This window comes from Nanorana parkeri, unplaced genomic scaffold, assembly GCF_000935625.1.
Source record: "Nanorana parkeri isolate BGI_ZX_2015 unplaced genomic scaffold, ASM93562v1 scaffold265, whole genome shotgun sequence".
Classification (NCBI taxonomy): domain Eukaryota; kingdom Metazoa; phylum Chordata; class Amphibia; order Anura; family Dicroglossidae; genus Nanorana; species Nanorana parkeri.
Window position 1 is genome coordinate 824,368 of NW_017306533.1, and position 23,357 is coordinate 847,724.

At 42.3% G+C, this 23,357-nt stretch overlaps 1 protein-coding gene across 1 annotated transcript in view; it reads left to right on the plus strand.

Moving 5' to 3' along the window:
• The window catches only part of PRRT4 (proline rich transmembrane protein 4), a 43,226-nt gene that overhangs the window by 7,862 nt on the left and 12,007 nt on the right, over positions 1-23,357 (plus strand). Inside the window, exon 2 of the mRNA XM_018557087.1 lies at positions 2,342-3,306. Within this exon, the coding sequence (XP_018412589.1) occupies positions 2,418-3,306 (889 nt within the window). The 5' untranslated portion in view covers positions 2,342-2,417. The remainder of the gene's footprint in view (positions 1-2,341; positions 3,307-23,357) is intronic.

The following is a 23,357-nucleotide window of genomic DNA, read 5'->3' on the forward strand; positions in this document are numbered from 1 at the left end:
CCCCCCCCAATCATTTCCGTTTTAGCGCTGTATGGTGTGCAGCGGGCATCTGATCCATGCCTTTTAAGTCCTGACTAATGCATCCTATTAATTTGATAGGAACATTTATATTTCCACATAAGTCAAAAATATGCATATTGTAAACCCCACAGAAAGGCCCATTCACACCAACAGTGTTGTACATCGCAGTCCCAGGCCATTAGCCTTATGGCTTCAGTTCACACTAACATGTTGCGTTGATATGTACTTAAAATAAATGAGACATATTACACTTTTGCACAGGGCAGTGCTTTCTGACATGCTGTAATGCACTGCAGCACATAAAATTTCAACTGCAGTTTAATAAAAAAAAAAAAAAAAGCAAGCACTGCAGTGCATTATCACAACACATTGCGGTACACAGCAGCACGCGTTCACGTGGCATACCAGCGCACACATGTTATGTGCTATGCATTCTATGTTGTGTGATGTGAAAGAGCAATAGGCTAGGAATCAAACAAATATAATAGGAAATGCTTAGGCAGGAAAAGTCCAGAGGCACATTACTTTATCATCTTTACACCCTGCCAGTGATTATGGAGTATGATTTGATGTGTGTCTGTGTTTTATTGCTTACATTTCTTTGTGTAATATGCTTGTTTTAATGATTAGAGAATAGGATGTACATTGTTGTATGTTTTAAGGACTAGCACAACATGCTTACACAAGACAAAGGAAATAAGCTTACTTTAAAAACTATGCATTAAAGTATTAACTACAGTATGATAACATGTCAGCACATCAAAAGAGTACAGTTTGTTACTGCAAAATGCTTGTAAATGTTGTCTTTGCATTGTTTTTGAAAAGAGTTATAGAATTAAGAATCTTATGCAACAATGTATGTCTAAAATATGTACATAAAAGCATGCATCGGAAATGCAAAAACTCATTTGAAATATACAGTATATGTGCAGTAGAGAGAGTCCATATTCTGCTCAGACACATCCCAGCCTAGCAGAAATCCAGTGACCTGGTCACAGACTCTTGTGTGTGATAACATTGGAATTCTGCTCTGATCCCTGAGGGTGTCCACTGATAACACCTGCGGCCCACTGTGCAGTAATACAAGTATGCAAAGTTAGATAAGGACAGCAATTCCCGAGTTCATGTCCAGTGTTGTTATGATGAATGCATTTGTATATGTTCTACAGTTTATCTGCATAGAGCCAAATTTAAAGTGACACTAAACACAGGAGTTAAAACTTAAAAATGTATTCAACTACCTTAACTATTAAGAAAAATGTATCTTATTTGTGTATCACTCAGCTGTAGATCCTCAAATCATCTCTGAATTGGTGCGCACACTGTCCTTCCTTCAGGGGGTGGCTTCTTTTGTTCCCCATAGTCCCTGTGTGTTGTAAAGTAGCCACCGCTACAAGCTTGCTCCCGTGATGACTATAATCCATAAAAATTAGTAAACTGAATGTGTGATTTGTAGTCCATTTACAGGAGCGACCAGGTGAACTTTAGGTCCAAAGCTGTTTTTTTTTTTTTTTAAATGGGGTTTAAGGCCAAAAGAGAATGATGGCCCTAAAGATATGGAATGTGGGAAATGTTTACTGCACAGTATGATGCTGGCCTGGGTGTATGAGAAATTATATTTCCAGACTCCTGATGTCAGTAAAGCTATAAGGCCAATTTCTTTTCTAGACAAGTTGATTAAGGACCCTACTAATGAGTTTCCTAGTTGCACTAACGTCATAAATGTCTTGCCTAAGAGCCGACACCATAAGATGCTGTTGTTAAAAAGCTTCCTAAAGCTGCCTATACTCCTATAGATTATCTGCCGACTAGCAAGATACTGAAGCTTGGCCCATTGGGAGATTCCTCTATCCACACAGTTTAGCGTAGATGGAGGAATCTGTTGCACTTTTTCCATCTGACCAGATAAAATCTGCAGATAATCTATAGGTGTATGGCCAGTTTAATATATTCTACTTTGTTACCAGGGTCTGATTTTTCCTAACTTGATAGCTAAGCTCCACTAATTTACACCTCCTGTCCTGAGACTGCCTTTACTGGTCACTGATGCACTCCTATTGGATAATAGAATACGTTTACAGACTTAGCCAGTTAGAGGAAGTCAGACCGGAATAACAAACTGGAACTAGATCACAAATAGTCTAAATTTCCCTATCATTTTAAGTCTTCTTAGGCTACATATTTTGAGGAAAGAGAGTGTGTTTGAAACTGTTGAATGTGCCGAATGTGTAGGTTCCATTGTTCACAAGGAATGGAAAGGTATATCTTACGTTTTACTATATTGCTGGGTATCATATTATTTTACTATTGTGTCTTACAGCTTTTTTTGCCAGAGAAGAATGAGTGCTCGGTGACATGCGATTTGTCTTGTAGAGGTTGTTAAAACAAGACACATCATGGGTTTAACGTATTGGACTTCAATACATTTCATCTTCTTGGCATGCTTACGCTTGAGCCTCCAGGAGGCAACGCCAACTGAAATCCTCCCATGGTTACATGAAGAGTTTTTTGTACCAGGTCCTGTCTCATCAATTGGTCATTTGCCAGAGGCAGAGGATGTTTCAACTCGGACACCAGCATGGCTTCCGCATAATGAGGTACAATTTCCTGATGAAAGCCAAACAGAAAGGAATATATCCTCTGATGTAAACCATGAGAATTCCATTTTAGTATCAGAGCAGCTACAGACTAATATTTCATTGCTTAACAAGACTTTGGAAGAGAATGAAACTGTACAGTCAATCACTCCTACTTATGTGCTAACAGACAAGCATCTGACAGAGGTAGCTATTGAAGAACCTCCAACTGTGCCACTTGTGATGGGCTCTCAATTATCAACATCTCAATGGTCTGAAATCTCTTCAGAGTTCTCTACATCAGCCTTTTCTACAGCCTCTCTCCTTGCCCTTGATACATTTTATGAGCCAGAATCCAGCTTGGATGGTTCCCACTATCTACTAAAAGAATCGGATGTTCTGCCTACAATAGCTTTAAGCAGTTCCTCTTCTCCTGGTGTATCTGATGTCCCTTTACAGCCATATATCTGGGACATATCACCAAAAACTAGCATTGATCTGCAGACACATGAAGAAGAGAAGACCACAGAAACACAATCTTTTATGACGCAGAAAATGGATGACCAAGATGAATTTTTAGCCACTGAAATGGGCCCACTTGTTAACTCTGAGATGTATTCTAGGAAAATCATTGAAGATTCAACAATACAATACAGAAAAGAGACAGATGAAGAAACATTCAGTTTAGCAATGGCTGAAAACATCACAGGTAAGAACACCTGTGAAACATATTCAAGAGAATGGGAAAGAACAGGGGTGATTTAGAAGTACAGAAAGGTACACGGGTATTAGGTTGAAGAAGTCAAAACTCAAGCTCTGTTCACTTTTATATGTTAGCAGTTCTAAATATGTGTTCTTCATAACTTATGACATCACGATGATACCCATACACTGTGGTGTTCTAACAAGGCTATGCTAATCCTTCAATGGTCATAAATATCTAATTTTCCACCTATTGTAGCTGATCCAAACATTTCTAATGGTTATAGGTAGACTAGATATAATCATTACCCACTATTGTTTATATTAACTTTGTGTTTCATGCTAATGTAATAGCTCCGATAGGAGTTTCAGATATCGGCATGGGTAATTCAGATGCCTTATTTTTACATGCAACTTTACTAACTTTACTACAGGAGGGTGATATGTTATTATCCATAATATGCATAATAAAAAGGTACATCATTATTCATCATCGTTGAGAAATCTCAAGTTTTTCACCCACGTTCGAGTTATAGCAGAAAATCAGTTTGTAAAACCTGTAGATATTAGATGACCACTGGTAGGTTGAAGTTTTCCTTCACTGATCTTCACCTGACTAGCCTTTAACAATGCAGATAGATCAAGTAAAGATGGCTTCTCCACATCGCAACATCGTGGGATCTGAAGTACAGTCTGCTTTTGTATTAAAAGGGAAAAGCTCTTGAAAGCCTCTAAAATGTAATTCAAACTATTAAATAATCCTAAAGGGGACATATGGGCACAATCCGTTCTTTCCACTATCCTGCTCCCCTGACTCGCTTAATATAAAAGGTAGCAGAACGCATACAATTAGATTGGCATTGAAAACACTGCTGTAGGATCATGATCATAGGTTGACCAAATGCCAATTTTTTAGTGATCTGATCTCTGCTGAAGAGAATCGGCCTGTAAGCATCTCTATCTGATGTTTGATCTTCCCCCCCTCCAGTAGATGTCATGTGGATCCAACAGAGAAAACAAGGAGGGAAGCGCTACAAACTAAGTGAGAGGGCGTGTTACGGAGCCAGGGAGGAGGGAATGGGAAAAGGTTGGGAGGAGCAGTCTTAATTTCTGTAGCCGAGTGATATGTTCGGCGGTCGATCCAATTTGTTCAGATGATCCCCAGGGAACATGAATGTAAATTGCGACGGTGAGGATACGGTGTGAAACAAATCAAAGAAAAAAATGTAGAAACTTACTCTTGAGTGAGGAGTGTTGCGAGGTCATCGATGAGGAGTAAGGATAGATGGTGCCACTTCTTCAGGAAAATCCTGACTGCGAATCTTTGTTAAAAGAGTCTTTTTGTCTGTAGTTCTATTGATTGAAGGTGATGGGGAGGCATAGGCAGTGTACTTCTCAATCCCTAGGGAAGGTGATGGGGAGGCAGAGGCAGTGTACTTCTCAATCCCTCACCGTCGTGTATCCTCACCGTCGCAATTTACATTCATGTTCCCTGGGGATCATGTGAACAAAATAGATGTCATGTGACCTATGTTGTGTCTTCTGAGGAGTTGGGTGGCTAAAGCAGTTGAGGCTTTTTTTTCCCCCCTCCTAAGGTTCTATTTCAGGTTATTTTTTTAAAGGAAATGTCTCTAGCCTGCTGTTGAGATTTGGCAGTAAAACCAACATTCATATAAAGACTGTAGACCATTTTGCAAGCATGTTACATGGTGTAAACTCTTTAAGTGCAGGATCAAAAATAAACATACTTTTTTTTTTGGCCACGTCAGATGATGGCTAGTTGACTAATAATGTCAGTGTCCCCCCTGGGCAACGTGCCTACTAGGAAATCCTTCCTGTATTTACACAACCTGCTTGCTTTATACACAGATGGTTTTGTGCGCAGTGTGTGAATGGAGGTGGTTAATGGTGTGGGGGAGGTTGTGCATTGCGACGTATGAGTGGGGGAGGCTTATACGGCTACAAAATGTGTACTTTATATAAACACAACCTCTGCAGGTGTATACAGAGGGCTCTGGCAGCGGGGGATGCTGGCCCTTCACCTCTGCATAACATGTGTCTAGACAGATGTACGTGGAAAGGGCTTCTGCTTTTTGTATAGCTAAGCATTAAATGGACTATATATGTTCATACAAAATCAATTCGACCTCTGGCTTTGTACTATGTATGTTCAGTGTAGAAAAGGTTGTTCATCCTTTAAAAAAAAAATAAAAAAAGAACCCTATCCTTATGTTTTGTCATTTTGTATGGTCAGAAATGACCAAGGTAAGGTCAACCTTGCATGACCTCTGGAAAAAAAAAAAAAAGCTTTTCTGTAGCCAGATATATAAAATAAAATCTGTTGTGATAGTTGTGAGCGTGTGCTGCAGTCTCTTAATGTAAGCTAAGCTGTCCTCTGTCATTGCTGTGCATTCGTTAAACAACATTCACACGCCAAAGCTCTCTGTACCTTCACACGCCAAAGCTCTCTTTACCTATCGGTATTCTGCTCAGGTAGGGACATATTACCCAGAATCGTTCATGCATGCAGCTATTGCTTCACTAAGAATTCTGTTTACCTCTGTAACTGGCATCATTTTAATTTTGCCTTTATAATTATCAGGAATATACCCTGAATGGATAAATCTTTACCATTATTTTGTAAGACAGTTTATTAGTATACTATGGGTTTGATGAGCTTGAGATAGACATTCAGACATTATACTTGCTGGAAAAAATGTTGTCTATTTGATACAGTGCCACATAATAGTATCCGATCATCAGCTGGCGCATGCAAGGTGCTAATAAATTAATGAGATACCGAGTGAACAGATCCGTCGGTGATCCTTCATTTCACCCATACTTCACAATGTAGGACCGTATTTACCTGTTTTTGGTGGCTTTCTGTGCAGTACATTTGATACATTCAATTTGTTTCAAGGGAAAAAATAACTTTGCTCATCTAATTCTTTTTAATACAAGCAATGTCTTATTTGTAAATCAAATTAGAATTCTTATAAAAGTAAAATTTAGTCATGGGATGGATGTGTGTTTTAACTTTTATGTTACCCCTAAATGTCAGTGTCCATATACAGTGAGTACCAGGGGTGTATCTACCGCAAGGCAAACTAGGCATTTGCCTTGGGCGGCACTTTCCAGGGGGACGGCAGAAAATGTGTGTGTAAATCTGGGTGGATTTTATTTCAATCAAGTCGATTTTAAATCATGATTTTAAATTGCCAGTAAAAAGGCTTGATTTTAAATCATAATTTTCAAAGAGCAACTGTCATCTCTGTCCCGCAGAGGCTCCTCCTCTGACTCGCTGTTGACTCACCCACAGTCCCATTCACTTCAGTGGGATGGCTGGTGATGCGGCAGTGACACAACAAGGTGAGGGACGTGGCGGGCAGCAGGTGAGTGGATGCCCGCTAAGTGCTCTTTTTAAATGTAAGGACTCATTCTTGCTAGTAGTAAGAATCTTTAAAATTATTATTTGGAAACAAAATGAAAGTTTCCTGTTTTAGAATAAGCAGCTGTCAGGTGAGTAAAACAGCAATATCGGAGCCGATTTTAGGTTAATAGTTTAATCACACATAGTTGGAGAACTACTCAAATTCTTTTATTTAAAACAATAACATTATGTACATATTCTTGTATTTGCTTAAACATCAATGTTTGTTTAGTAATGCATCAATGCAGTGCATGTTATCTCAGCTTGCAGAGCTTAAATTAATTGAATGAGTTTACCAAAAATGTACCAATTGCAGAATATACAGCCTCATGCTACATAAGTAAGCTCCATTTCATGCTGAATAAACGAAATTATTAATGTATCTTAAATAGAACACTATCTTTAGATAGATTTTTACTCCAAAAGCATTTTATTAAAATTTGATTCAAAATGTTTTAAAAATCAATGATTTTTATCCACCCTGGTGTAAATGTAGCCTCTTTTTATTAGTTTCCTATGAAATACCTGGAGATCCTGCCATTACTCCTCCTGTCTCAAACTGACCATTCTAAACTTAGGAGAAGATACTTGCTTGCATGGTCAGTTTGTGCATCCGTGTTTTATGAATGGAGTTAGTGTTCAGTGTAGCCGATACACCCCCAGCTACACATTATATTAACAGCGGCTCCCAGTAGGAAACTCACTGTCAAAGTGCTGCTGTATGTAGTGTGTAAACACATGGGGAAGCTTACTTTACCCCCCTGTGTGTGATATCAACAGCCCACCCTCTAACTAGAGACAAGCCCCCCGCTATGGGAAAAGGGGAGGGAATGTAGTCTCAGGCATTGTTATTTACAAAAACGCATGCAGTTACACCTATAGAAATACTAATTTGCTCTGTTAGTTGCTTTGCGCAGTAATGTTTTCACAAAAATACTTTGTTTCATTTTTGTGAATAATTGTCCTTAGTATCATACTGTTTATACCTATGTAGAGTAAAGCGGAAGCAACGTGAATTAAAGCAATATTAGACCTTCCTTTTTTTGTAATATTTACTATAAGGATGCCCACCTTTGCATGAGGCTGTTGGTTTTTCTTTTAAAATCTTTAAATTCCTCGTTTTCAAGTGGGTCCCCACAGCGTTCTTCCCCCCCTGCCCCCTGTGCGGGTGCCTGCATTGGCTAATGGAGGCACCTGTGCGCGCTCGTGCCTACAGTGGCTGTGTGCATAGACACACACAGCCCTGTGACAGGCCACTCCCCTTCTCTCTTTGATGACAGAAGGAGCCTATGACTCCTCTGCCATCAGTATCCTCCCTCCTGCAACCAGGAAGTACAGGGAATGGAGGTGGCAGGGACGAGCATCTGTGACCGGTAAGTGTGTGTGTGTGGGGGGGGGGGGACATATTGGGGGGGAAAAAGGTTCTGGGCGTTTTTTTACCGGAATGCAGAGAATGCATTATGGTAAAAAAATGCCCAGACCTTAATACTACTTGATCTAAAAAAAGAGTTTTAAGCCATGAAATTCTCTGCATACCAGCACATTATGGCAGATGGGCATGCCAATACGATCCCCTCCAGTGCTGGCACATCACTCTTTGCCCTCTTCTGGGTTTTGACTCTTCGTTCGCTTGATTTGCTGGAACCAATGATCCAACGCCTGTGAATTTTCATCTTGGCATGCCAGGTCTGTGCGCTGAGCTGCTCATGTATGGCTCAGCATAACAAAATATAAAAAAAAATTGCCAAATGGTAGAAAGAAGCTTTTATGGCAGAAGAGGCTTACACAGTCTCTTCTGGCATTAAAGGCCTACCAAATGGCATTTTTTGAAAAGATTTCCTTTCCGCTTTAAAGTGGACCCATTCTGGAGATCCAAGCTGTCAGATCCATTTTAAGCTTGAAATTGGCCTTTTTACAGGTTAATACGTGTGAAAGTGTAGCTATAGACACGAGGGAACATCTCTTTTCAAAATGGATAAGAAAGCCATTATGGGAGAAAAGATGTAGACCACATCTCAAGAAAATCAGCTAGTCTGAATGCACAAGCATTGCATAGAAATGAAATTAGTAAGGATCACCTTTAACTCGGGAAAGAAAACTCAGAGGGATGAAAACTATTTCTTTTTTTCCCCTGATGTATGATCAACTCATGCCGCCTAAATCTGAGTTTATCATTACAAAAGCCCATGTCCATCTAAAATATTTAAGAGGAGCTTTACCCATACCTTTTTGAAATGACAACAAACACACCTTTAGAAATGTTTAGTAATGACAATCTACAAACACATACTTCTAGATAATTGCAGGCTTTTTTATTTTTGCATACCTTATTCTTGTTTCCCTCCCCATTTTCCTGACAGTGGTCTCTTATTTTTTATTTTTACTAAGGGCATATTCATATATCTCCCTTTACTTCCTGGAACTCTGACACATGTGACCATGCACATCATCTCAGGGGAGGAAAGTACCTTTCCTTGAGGTCTCATGAGATTACAGATGAGATTTTCTAGCAATGCTTGGGCACATTACATCACTAATGCCCAGGAGGATCAGGAAGCGGAAAAACAGTAATTGTAAGTAAAGTAAAATATGTTTAACTAATCCATGTGGGATGTTTTCATATCAGCATTTGCAGAGCTGCATGCTGATGCGATTTGCAGTGAAAGGGGGTAAGGTCTCCTTTTAAGCATGTGTAATTGCTGTTCAGATCTTAAAGGAGAACTATGAGGCGAGTGCTTTTCACTCACCTCATAGTTCTAGCCGACCTGTGACAATGAGACAGTCACAGGTCGGCTCAGTAGATCGGGAGGTGAGCGAACACATACCGGATTCGCTCACCTCTCGATCCTGTCACAGCTCTCTGCCGTGACAGGGGGAGGGGCTGGATTTCCCTCTCCCCCCTCCGATCTGCCAGCGCTGACTGGCGGAAAGGACGGGGGAGGGGGCGGGTACAGCTGGCTCTGCCTCTAGATAGGCAGAGCCAGCTGTCACTCACGCAGCTGGGCGGATCCCGTCGTCTAAGTCGGGATCCGCTCCGGCTGCGGCGTCTCAGTATAGCGCGAGCTGTAGCTCGCGGTATACTGAGCTTAGGGTAACGGGAGGATGTTAGTTTGTGTCCTCCCGTTACCCTAAGGAGAACTATGGGGAAAAACACTGACCCCATAGTTCTCCTTTTTAAGTTAGTCATTTGTTACAGTTGTCATGTATCATAAACATACAGATATTCAAACATTGATGTGTAAATCCCCTGCACCTGGTAACAGCCAACAAGGTGTATGATCTGACAGCGCTAGTTGTTCAGCATCCCATGCTGTACCTTTTGGTGTGGGTTTCATTATGTGACTATAGTTGCCATCCTGTCTATTTGATATCAATCACAAATTAAATTGTGCTGACTTCATGAAGACTGTTTTTTTTCTGATTTAGATTACTTCAAACCACTGTTCTGCATCAGAATTAATATTAATATCAAATTAATATGGGATTCAGAAGCCAGTCTGTCCAACCCAGGAGTCAGCAGTATTAGTTTTAGGTGCCAGCTCCATTGGCATCAGCTAGAGAAAACCTCAAAAGATAGGTGCCAGCTGTCATTTTTCAGGAGTATTGTCTACTTAGCACAGGGCTGGACAAATCCCAGGAGCTAACAGGCCAGCACACTCTGTCAAACATGGTTGACACTTGGCACTAAATACAACTCCTTTTTTTTTTTTCTTTGGTTCACCTGTGCCATTCACCACATCAGCTATTCTCCACAGTAGATTTTTTGTCTGAGGTAAATGCTTTCTGATGATGCTGAAATAAACTCCTGCTTAATGCAAATGATTATTCATTGCTTTAGAAAAGTGACTTGTGTTTTGACAACAAATATTAGGTCTGCACTGAGGACACTAGTCTCTATGCTGAATGTCCAAGAGTTTTTATCTTCACATTCCTTCATTATTCTGGGAAGATCTGTGTTTGATCCTCTGGTTTGTATGCCATTGGTTGACTATCCAGTGAATAGTCGGCACATTCCTTTGATCTCTTCAGGTAATTTTGCAGTACGACTTACTGGGCTGAGTGGTCTGAGACATGCCATAAATTTGACCTCCTCGGAACTCAAACAGCTTGTTGATGTGGGACCTTTCATTGTCTTACTGAACCCTGACAGTAGACCTAGCTTTGACATTCAGTATATGGTGAAAATAATGTATATTTTGCCTACAGTTGTAGATTTGCAGTGGTGCAATGCTGCATATTTCTCCTAATCTTGCTTCATTGTGTTCTTTTTTTGGTTATAAAATGGCCTGCCTAAAAATGTAAAAGAAAAATATTCTTTACTTCCAGTCTGAAGCAATTTATTAATTTTTTACACACACATGATAAAATGTTTGCTAGAAAACAGTTTAAAACCACCAAATAATTGTATATTTTCTGAAAGCAGAGACCCTGTAGAATAAAAATAAAATGCTAACTGGAATTTTTTTATGAGGCATGATATTTGCGAAAATGTTTATCAAACCAATATTTTTAAAATAAAATACATTAAAATTAATTTTTAGCGCACACAAACAGAATACCCATTTTTTGATAAAAGATGGGGTCTTGTCGGGTAAATGGATACTAAATATGTTAAACTTTAAAATTGCGTGTGCTCGTGAAATGGCAAAAAACTGCAATATCTAAAATTGCCCATAAGTGACACTTTTACTGCTCATCAGTTTAGTGTTAACAGTGATTGATGGCCTTAGAATTATTGCTCACACTCCGATGACTTCTGCAGTGATATATAACATGTGGCACAATCATCGTATTTGCGCATAGACACACACGACTTGTGTTTACGTTTGTATGTCTGTGTATGCGGTGTTTTAGTTTTTTTATAGATTCGTTTTTATATGTGACTTTTTTTTTCTCATTACACTTATTTGCTATCAAATAAGGGGATAACAATCCCCCTATGTGATGGCAAAGAGCATGTGAAAGTAGAGCTGCAACAGTTAATCGATTTAGTCGATTTAAAATTGACGATTGAAAACGTTAACGTTTTCGTCGATTCGTCGGCTATCGATTTGATTTGCCTGTTCAGGGTTCCACACGCGGCCTGAGCCACACGTCACACGCTGCGGCCGCTGTGCCCACTGCACAGGCCGCATAAGCCACGCCCACGGCACAGGACGCTGAAGCCACGCACGCCGCTGCTCTCCCGCCACAAGCTCCCTCACTAGCCGCTGGCCCGCCGACAGTCGAGGGCCCACCATCTGAAAGTAAGTCAGTGGTGGGATAGGTGTACAGAGGTGCAGTGTGGAACAGGTGTGCGGGGATATAGTGGTGGAATAGGTGTATGGGGGTGCAGTGTGGACCAGGTGTATGGGTGTGAAGTGGTGGAATAGGTGTGTGGGGGTGCTGTGGTGGGTATGGAGGTGCAGTGTGGAACACTGTGTGGGGAGGCAGTGTGGAACAGGTGTGCGGGGGTGTGGTGGTGGAAAAGGGGTATGGAGGTGCAGTGTGGAACAGGTGTATGAGTGTGATGTGGTGGAATAGGTGTTTGGGGGTGCTGTGGTGGAACAGGTGTACAAGGGTGCTGTGCGAAACGGGTGTATGGGTGCAGTAGTGCAATAGGTGTATGGGTGTGAAGGGGTGGAACAGGTGTATGAAGGTGCAGCGAGGAACAGGTGTATGGGGGTGCAGTGTGGACCAGGTGTATGGGTGTGCAGTGGTGGAATAGTTGTGTGGGGGTGCTGTCGTGGAAAAGGTACGAGTTACGCCACGCCAACCACACAAGCCGGACACGCCCGCAGAGCACGCCGCGACTTACAAGGGTTCAGAAACAGGTAAGGGGGACCTGTTTTAATGTTTCCTGTTTGAAAAATAAAAATAAAAATCGTCACACTGTAGAACACCAGCAGCTATAGAGGAACACCAAATCCCAGCAATAATATATTAAACACCCGGTATAATGTACTATTGCTGGGATTTGTTGTTCCTCTATAGCTGGTGGTATTCTCCATTGCGCTGTATAATGTATTATTGCTGGGATTTGTAGTTCCTCTAAGGAGGAGAGCGCTGTGTTTGTGTTTTGTTTTTTTTGGAAAAATCTTGCACCAGGGCCCTTTTGTTCCTTAGGTCCGCCACTGGTTCCGTTCATTTTTCTTTCTTCCTTTCGGAGTTGAAGTCACTGTACATGTGCACTTTTTGGCCAATCCTTTGTTATTTGGAACATCACTAATAGTACTAAAGTGCATGGAATGAACTGCATCACTCTGATTGGCACACTGAGCATATGTATTTAACTAGTATGAAGCTTGCTAAGTTGTCCATGTGTGGAATTTTACACTTGCTAGTTTGTCAATATCAGAACAGCATCTTATTGCCTGTGAATGTGGTATTGTCTGCTTTCTCAGGTCAACATTCAAAACTGAAGACAACAGGAAATGGTATAAAACCCCCCACAGTTTCTATTATGCACATCATATGGTAGTCATAAGAATGAAATAAAATAATATACATGCTGAATTAATAGTTCTTTTTGAGGGGCTGACTTCTGAAGAGTGGAAGTTGTCTATAGTAATCAAAGCGTGGCCTTGAAATTCCAGGAGCCAGGTAGTCAATGCTCCTTAAAAATTACAGCTGGTGTCTAGCTTTTGAGGATTTCTCTAGCTTTTGTCAATGGTGCTTGCTGCTAAAGAAATAAACACTGTTGGCTCCTGGATTGAACAGACTGGCTCCTGAGTTCTCTATTTATTTATCCCCCCCGCTCAGCGTTTCTATTGATTTGTTAGAAAATATAAATGTACTCGGGATTGCTGAAGAAGATAGGGAAAAGGCTCCCAGGTAATGCAGCAGCTAAGCACTGTTTTCTGAACAGGGCAGATTGAATTAAAGTAATTGTAAGTTATTTATGGTATCTTTAATGTAGTCTTACAATTAAATTAGATGGTCAGCAGATCAAATATAAATTCTTTAATTACATTTGCAGATCTTTAACAGAGTTGGATTCAGTAATTTGAAAACAGAAGGGACTGAATCTTTGTTCATCTGTCACTGCCACCACAGCTTGACACAGTGACACATACCAAAAAGACCTATGACCCTTCGATCTGTCCTTTTATATTGCCAGCTGACAATGACACAGACACAAGGGACCTCATCAAGTGCTGTTAAATAAATAAAACGGCTAGCACAGGTAATATGGGCAACAGAGGGCTTTCTAGGATTGTAAAAGACTTGGGGCACTCTTGGGCACCCCAAGGCAAGGCATGAGGTGCTTTGCCAAATGGTGGGTGTAGCCAAATTATACTAACAGTGGGAGGTCTTAAAGGGGCATCCTTAAATAAAACTTAGTTAACAGACCTCAGCACAGATGTTTTTTTTAAAAATATACTTTTCTGCTCACAGCCTTCTTTAACCGCTTGAAGACCAGGTGTTTAGACCCCCTTCCTGGCCAGGCCATTTTTCAGTGTTCAGCACTGCGGTCCTTTGACTGACATTTGTTCAGTCATACAACACTGTACTGAAATGAATTTTATACCATATTTTGGGGACAGATAGAGCTTTCTTTTGGTGGTATTTAATCACCACTGGGGGTTTAATTTTTTACTATATTCAGGAGAAATAACTGAAAATTTTGAAAAAAAAAAAAAGTATTTTTTTACATTCTGTTATAAAACAACTAATATTACCCACTTTTTTGGTAAAATATAAAAGACTGGGTCACGTCGGGTAAATAGACACCAAACATGTCAAGCTTAAAAATTGCGCGCACTCGCGAAATCGCAAAAAACTAGCATACCCAAAATTGGCCATAGGCGACGCTTTAAAAGCTTTTACAGCTCATCAGTTTAGTGTTATCAGTGATTGATGGCCCTAGAACGATTGCTCTCATTCCGACGTTCGCGACGATATGTAACATGTGCAGCGTAATGGGCGCAATCGTCGTTTTCGCAGGTATGCGCACCTGACGCATGTTTGCATGTGTGTATGTAGGGGTGGGGACTTTAAAAAAAAAATTGTTTTTTTTAATTATTTTTTATGTGTAACTTAAAAAATTTGGGGGGAAACTTAATGTTTTTCCTATTTTTTTTTTCCACTTAACTTTATTGCTATCACAGAGGGGGCTGAGAGACCCCTCTATGTGATAGCAAAAAAGGTGACAGGTCCTCTTTATGGAGACATCAGGGGTCTCCAAGACCCCTAATGTCACCTAGGACCCCCCTGAAGAAGCTGATGAAGCAGAGATCTGCTGCATCAGCTTCTCTCCAGCATCTGAAGCTGGAGAGTGACACGAGAATGCGGAAGTGATGTAATATACACCACTTCCGCATTCTGACAGCCGAGAGGGGACCGGAGGGAGGTCGTGAACCGACCTCCCTCTGATCCCCTGTAACAGAGGCAGTATGCTGGTCCCGGGCTCACACCGAAGCCCGGGACCAGCTTGACAGCGGGAGGGGGGAAGCCGCGGAGGGGGGCGCACATCACTGGAACCTCATACAAGCGATCCGCCGGCTCTATAGACGGCGGATCGCTTGTATATTAACGGGCATTGCTGCCTGTTTTCAAATCACGGGCATTTCCCGCGCGCCCGAGCCCAGTTACATCCAAGAAGCTCCCGGCCGGCCGTTGTGTATACACGGGAGGTAGTTAAAGAACAACATCATTAAAATAGCCACCCACTACATAGCAAATAGCAACTGTTGAGACAATAAACAGATGTATGAAATGTACAACATATTGTATATAGTGCAGGGCTCAGGAGTGAGCAAGGCACAGTACCCGTCTTTCCCTCTCCAAATTTCCCCCCAGTAACGCTCCTTCCCCTCCCACATCTGCTCCCCCACCAGGACATATTCCACCCTAGTACAGATCTCCCCCTTCCTTAAGTCCTGGTTCACACCTAGGCGTATTGCATATGCGCGTCTGTCGCGCGGGTTTTTACCGCGATTTGCGGTAAAAATTTTTTCCGAGGGCTACTTGGCTGTATCCCAATGGAAACGCGCAACAAAAACGTCCCAAAGTAGTACATGTACCTTTTCAGGCGTGGGCCGTTTTGTAGCGCGTTAGGGACGGGCTGAAATACGCCAAGGTGTGAACCAGACCCATTGAATACAATGGGATTTTCATGTTTGAGCGTTTTGTAGAGCGTTCGTCGAGCGTAGAACGCGCTACAAAACGTTCAGGTGTGAACGAGGGCTAAAGTCCATTCACCAGGCCTCAGACTCCGCAGCAGTTCACAGTGAGTGGAATACCCCGCCTCAGCTGTGCCATGTGATGCTGCACATTAGATCCAAAGAGGAGCTTACGGGAGTCTTTCTCGGCTCTGTACTGCCACAGTATTTTAGGTCTGAACAAGAGAGCAGCTGAAGTGTAGGTTGCACTGCAGCGCCAAAACCAAAAAGAAAATTAGGGGGTTGCAGAGTTGTTCCTGGGCACCCCACAAGAGATATGGGGCACATGCCCTCAGTGCCCTGTGCTAGCAAAACCTATGGTGGACAAAGTTATCTTCAGATGGATATTATGTAAGCAGTGATGAAAGACTGTCTGGGGTGGAAAGTAAAGACTGAAGGGCTCAGGGATGTTCTCAATGCCTAGGTGAAATTTTATGCCCTTTAGGGTCAGCTAGGGATTGTCTGAATGGTTTCCTGATGGGAGGTTGAAAGAATGGAACTCAATTACTAAAGAACAAATACAGAAGCATTTACTACCAGAAACCATAAATAAACAGGAGGAAGAAGGAGACGCAGATCTGTGAAGGCAGTGGGTTTGAGGGTGTGTGCTAATTATACGCACTTGTAGATGTTAAAAGCTGATAAATGTGGGTGTTCCTGGACTCCACTGTAATGCACTACTGGTCCACAGCTCTAAAATAATTTTTCATTTGTTTATTTTTGGTTAAAAACCCAGGACTTGTGATCGTGTGATAATTTCCTGCTGCTGCTGTATAAACTGTAATTTTTTGCAGAAACTGGATAATGATCACAACACCCACTAATGTGCTTATCAAGCCACTTTTGTTTCTGAGCATTGCTACCAATATATCAGTATAAGTAACGGATTTTTAAGCTTTGTCTTTGCTTTTTAAAACCTTTGGGAACCTGAACCCCCCCTCCCGCTTTTTTTTTTTTTGCATACATGGACAGATGCCTACAATTGGTGAAACATCTGCCCATTGTTGAAGATAGCTTGGTTAACACCCACCTTCCTTCCGTCTTTTTTTCCGTGGAAAAGGAAAAGATAGTCCCCTGATTTTTCCACCAAGTTGGTCAGAAACATTTGCTGCATCGCTGCCGAGCAAGTGATCAGATCCTTGTCCACTTATCAAAAGCAATGCTTGAATTATGAGCACCACTTTCCTAAATTGCGAATCGCGGTAAAAACGTGCAACGCGAACCGCGCTACAAACGCGCATATTCAATACGCCTAGGTGTGAACCCAGCCTAAGATCTTATTTAGGGTGAAATGCTTCGATACTCCTGTTTTACATGCAGGGTGTCCTTGGAAAATATTTTGGAACTTTGCCCACTGTGATGTGGCTATTTAGAAATGATTTCTTATTAATAAAGGTAGTGTACCGTTGTTAAAGAATTCTTCTAATCATTAGTTGCATCTAAAGTTTTCATGTAACCTAATCGAAAAGCAAGTCTACACTAATTAGGGACCCAAGAAGCAGTATGGCCTTAAAAATGAGAAAATGCACATTTATAAAACACAGTCCTGTGCTTTACAATTGTGTTAAGGGCTTCACGACTCAGAAATAGGTGATGCTGTATCCAGGTGAAAAAATGTTGGAAGGAAGAGAGCCTGGTCACATGACCTGTTAGTTATCTGACCTGCCTTACGTACCATCACTTCATGGCACAGCGTCATGTTCCAAACCAGAACCCAGAAGAAAAACAGTGGATGAAAGCACTGGAGATGGAGAAGACCGCTGACATTGCAGCGCTGGATGCGATTGTCTGCATGGTAAGTCTGTCATAATAAGCTAATATTCTGTGTATACTGACATAGTATGGCAAATGCCTCATAGGGGCCCCCAAATTTCAACTTTGTGTTTGGCAGTTTAACATACCATAAGAATAGAGTACTTTAACCTTGCAATTATTTTTTTGCAAAACGTGTTGCAAGAGATGAGATGCTCTTGTAAGGTGACATTTAGTGCTGATAGTAAAATGGAGCACATGATGCGAGTTGTGTTTCTGAAGGTGAAAACCGGCAAGGCAAAAATGTTGTAGCTCTCTAAAGGCTTGTTCACACCAAATGCAGACCAGATCTGCATGAGCTTCTGCACACGCAGTGCAGTGTGTTGTACCGCGTTTTTTGATACGTTCCGGGCCAATGCATTTTTTTTAGTTTTAAAATGGGCTTTCAGTGCGTTCCAGGGCGTTTGCATGCGTTCCAGAGCCGTTATAATAGGGCTTGCTGCAGTTTTTTTTACATGCTCTGGAACTGAACGCTGCGGTGTGAACTAGAGCCCAAAATACCATTGGAATACATTGGACGCAGTTTTGATCCGCTCTGCAACTGCTCTGCTCCTAGATCGCGCTTGGTGTGAACAAGCCCTAAAGCTTTCCAAAAATGTCTAATTCTTCTCTGGTCAACAGTAGACAAATATTAATTAATCTAATTCTAAGTGGGAACACCAGTAAGCTCTAAAAATTATATCCTCCATCTTGATTGGTCTTGCATTGTACGGCTATGTTGTAGTGATTGCAACATTACAGCTTAGAAATATAATTTTGTTTACAATGACTCAGCAGCCAAGTTCCTAGGAATGAAATGTTTTAAAAAAAATTGTATTCATGAAACGTAAAACACACGAAAGGCTCGCACTTTTCACTTTTCATTACGTTTGTACATCTAGAAAAACATCTGATTTCTTCATCACCGCAGCCTCTGGGTTTCTGTTCGCTGCTTCCCTGGATTTCCAGCTAGCAGTGTGCACTCGTTAATCAGGAAGGTCCCCCCTGACCCTGCTCCTCCGGACTACATGTCTCATTATCAAAGCACTACCGTGGCCACTGCGCATTGGTGCCCTGTGTAGTTCCTCATCATGTCAGTGCAGGCTGCATCATAGGACTGGGAGCGCGCAGGAAATGGTAGCTCAATAGGACCCTGCAGGGCAAAAGAGCCATTTGAAAACCTGGAACCACAATCTTTAGATTTCTAAGAAATAAAAAGAAAGGGAAGCTTTTATAAAACGAGCAGCGTATCGGGTAAGTAGTGAGGTCAGCTGCTATTACTCATATTAAAATGTTAGGGTTTAGTAATAGCTACCTGTCGCTTTGCACTCGGTTATAATATAAACCGTCTGCTGCGAATGTGATTGCCAGCATTTGCTAGTCATGTGCCCTACACATATAAAAAAGCTGGGTGAATGCTCTTGAGATTTTTCGAATTGCATGTGATTCAATACAAATGGAATTGAACGTAGCGGGTCATGCGAAGGGAACAATTGACTTATCGCTGATAAAATCAATAACTTGCCCTCTCTCAGGGATGAATGTCAAACAGAGGAGCTGGCAAATATTCCTAGATCTTCCTGCAAATCAGCTTTGACTGTGCAAAGTGCACATGCCTGTGAAAGAAGAGCTTCAGGCAAACATTTTCTTAAAGGAGAACTATGAGATGAATGATTTCCACTCGCCTCATAGTTCTAGCCGACATGTGACAATGAGACTCACAGTTCGGCTCAGTAGATCGGGAGGTGAGCGAACACATACCGGGTTTCGCTCACCTCTCGATCCTGTCACGGCTCTCTGCTGTGACAGGGGGAGGGGCTGGATTCCCCTCTCCCCGCTCCGATCTGCCAGCGCTGACTGGCAGAACGGACGGGGGAGGGGGCGGGTACAGCTGGCTCTGCCTCTAGATAGGCAGAGCCAGCTGTCACTCACGCAGCTGGGCGGATCCCGACTTCCAGGTTGGGATCCGCTCCGGCTGCGGCGTCTCAGTATACCGCGAGCTGTAGCTCGTGGTATACTGAGCTTAGGGTAACGGGAGGACGCTAGTTTGTGTCTTCCCGTTACCCTAAGGAGAACTATGGGGAAAAACACTGACCCCATAGTTCTCCTTTAACCCTTTCAGTGAGGCTACCCCCCCGTACTGCAAGGGTTAATTGCACCTTTTGGTGAAGGTGCTTAAATAACAAAGACTCGCCTGGTCTATGAAGATTGCTGGCTGTTAGACTGGTTCCTGCAGACTCTCTCCTCTGCCACTCCAGTGGTCTGAGGTCATGTGAATCATCATGTCCTATATATGTATAGGATGTGAGGACGCCTAGGGTCATGCCATCTCTGCAGCGGAAGAGGAGACAGGCTGGAGGGAGCGCTCTAACAGCCAAATGGCTGTGAGGTTTGGGCAAGTATACATTTTTTTTTTTTGCATCTAAAACAAGATGAGCCCTTAACCCTTTCAATGGAGCTACTGTAAGGTTTAAGAAAAGTTCTTTAATAGCCATGGTCACAGTAAGGCATGCACTGTGAAAAAAATATTTTATTGAAATTTCACATACTAATTAGAGGAGTTCTTTAAGAAAAAAGCAAACCAATAAACTAAATTGAAAAGAAAATATAAAACCCATATGCTGAACATATTAACACACATGAAATGTAATGTGCAATTATTAGTCTACATTTTCCAATGTGGAATTGATATTCAAACAGCATCTTTAATTAGGATTGGCCTGGGTATTACTAGTGTAAAATCAATATGGAAATGGGGAGCACACAGCTGTGACTGTGGTGACGTGGGCTATGCCTGGGGAGATGTGGATATCTGGTTCAGAAGATAGGGGATGTGCTTCAAGCATCTAGTATTTACTATTGCTCAAACTCTAGCCTACTGAATCAGACAGGGATATGGCTCTCATTTCCCTTCTCTAGAGCAAATCTGAAAAATATCTCCTCTCTTCCTGCTCTGCAGTGTCTCATTCCCAGCTTCTCCAATACTTTTGTGTCTGCTTTCCTTCTGTTCAACTCTTCTGCTTCCACCCTTGTGCGCTCCTTCCCTAGGTCTATGCCAAGTATTTAATAGATTCCACTACAAGGGCCAAGTAAAGGAACACATTGACGAATTGTACATTATCCAACAGTTAGGCAATAGCAGCCTATATGATGCTTTAAACACATAGTGGTTTTCTTTGAGTTTGAAAACATTCAATTAGCCTGCTTTTCCACACCCTCGAATTGCAGCTGCGTATTGAGCAAAACTTTCACTGGTGTACACAAGTGAGAGCTGCATACTTCATGGCATTTTCTCCTTTCAGCTACTGTCAGAATATAGGGAATTCTCAAGTTTACCCATTTGGACAGAATTATCTTCCCACTGCAGTCGGGCACATCCATTGCAGGCAAACAAGGCATCTGCCTGGGGCGGCACTTTCCAGGGGGGCGCCAATAAAGCTGCCCCTAAACCAGTGAGGCAGTCAGCGACAAAAGTTAAAGAAGCGTCTGACCGCCGCACTCGCTTTCACTTTCCGAAGTTTAAGCCGAGGAGAAGGAAGTGGCTGGGGGTGGGGACAGCCTCCTGCTGTCTGTCAATCAGCAGCAGAGCGGTGGAAGTGGACCAGAACAGCAGAGATAAGTGCCAGGACACCCAGGGAAGGGAGAGAGAGAGCCTGAGCCCAGCTAGGCAAGCAGCGCCCTGAGGAGCTGCCATCGGAGTGCTGAAGGTGAGGGGCTGGGTGGAGCGGTGTGGAATGGGGACCGATCACTGCAAGTGCAGGCACTGACAACTCAACAGTGATCTCCGGCTACAAGCAGTCATGCGTAAAAAATCCCTGCACATGTGTATATATATATATTAGAATTCTGCACACATACACTCACTGGCTACTTTATTAGGTACACCTTACTAGTACTGGGTTGGACCCCTTTTGTCTTCAGAAATGCTTTAATTCTTCGTGGCATAGATTGAACAAGGTGATGGCAACATTCCTTAGAGATTTTGGTCCATACTGACATGATGGCATCACACAGTTGCTGCAGATTTCTCGGCTGCACGTCCATGATGCGAAGCTCCACCAGCCTGAACCGTTGATACAAGGCAAGATGGATCCATGCTTTCATTTTGTGTACATCAAATTCTGACCCGACCATCCGAATGTTGCAACAGCAGGGGTGTGGAAATTTTGGAAAAAACTACTTGTCCAAGGACTAAAGCGGGGGCTGAATCTACTTGTCCTTCATGACAATCTACTTGTCCTGATACAAAAAAAATAATTTTAACCATAACCGCATTTAGCAGTGCTAAGAAGCGCTTCTCATTGGTCAGTGCCGTCAGGTGACTGTGTTGACCAACGAGTCCTTGCAAATTGCGAGCGAAATTCAGAATACATGGAACAGGTACAGATAGTACTGGTGGACGGGAAGGCCCGTTCGCCGAAAGGTAAGTATAGTGGAAGGGAGATTTGTGCGGGTAATTCCGTTTTCCCAAATTACTTGGGATAGTGAATTTACCCTTTAGGGTTGGTGTAGACCTGCAGATTCCCGGGACGTGCGATCGTGTGCGTTAGCCTCCACATAGGGTTACATCTGTGTGACAATCGCTGAAAAAAAGGTACATGTACCTATTTTCACGACATGCACCGCGCAGTGTTTTCAACCGTGATCGTGTGGGATCGCCCGGGCGGTATTGCAGCAGGAAAACGCGCAATCTGCCTGGCACGACTGGGGTGCCATTAGAAAATAATTGCACTGACAGCACGATCGGCGGTGGTGTGCAATTCCATGACCACCCAGCCATCCACTCGGTTTCGTGCACGATGACCGGGCAGTCACAGATCGCACACCACCGCCGATCGCGCTGGCAGTGCAGTTATTTTCTAATGGCACCCCAGTCGTGCCAGGCAGGTTGCGGTGTTTTCCGAGTGGTAGCACACAAACGCAGTTTATTCACATGCAGATGGGGCAGCGGGACTGGTTTTCATTTGTTATTTACTTTGTAAAAAAATTTCATTTTGTTTTTTATTATTTTTACATTTTTATTTAGTTACATTTTCAACTATTATTTATTACTTTTTTTTTAAAACTATATTTTTTTTTTTAAACTTAACTGTAAACTGTAGCCTTCGTTTCCTGTTCTTAGCTGATAGGAGTGGCACCCGGTGTGTTCTTCTGCTGCTGTAGCCCATCTGATTCAGGGTTCAATGTGTTGTGCATCCAGAGATGCTCTTCTGCATACCTCTGATGTAACAAGTGGTTATTTGAGTGGCTGTTGCCTTTCTATCGGCTTGAACCAGTATGCCCATTCTCCTCTGGCATCAACATGGTATCTAGGTATCTAGGTTCCTAGAGAGCTGCCGCTCACTGGATATTTTATTTTTCAGACCATTTTCTGTAAACCCGAGAGATGGTTATGCGTGAAAATCCCACTAGATCAGCAGTTGTTGAAATACTCAAACCAGCCCGTATAGCACCAACAACCATGCCATGTTCAAAGTCACTTAAATCACCTTCCTTCCCTATTCTGATGCTCGGTTTGAACTTCAGCAGACCATCTTGACCATGTCTATATGCCTTAATGTATTGAGTTACTGCCATGTGTTTGGCTGATTACATATTTGTGTTAACGAGCAGTTGAAGACAGGGCCGGTGCAAGGATTTTTGCCAACTCAGGCAAAGGTGCATTTTTACGCCCCCCCCCCCCCCCCCCCCCCC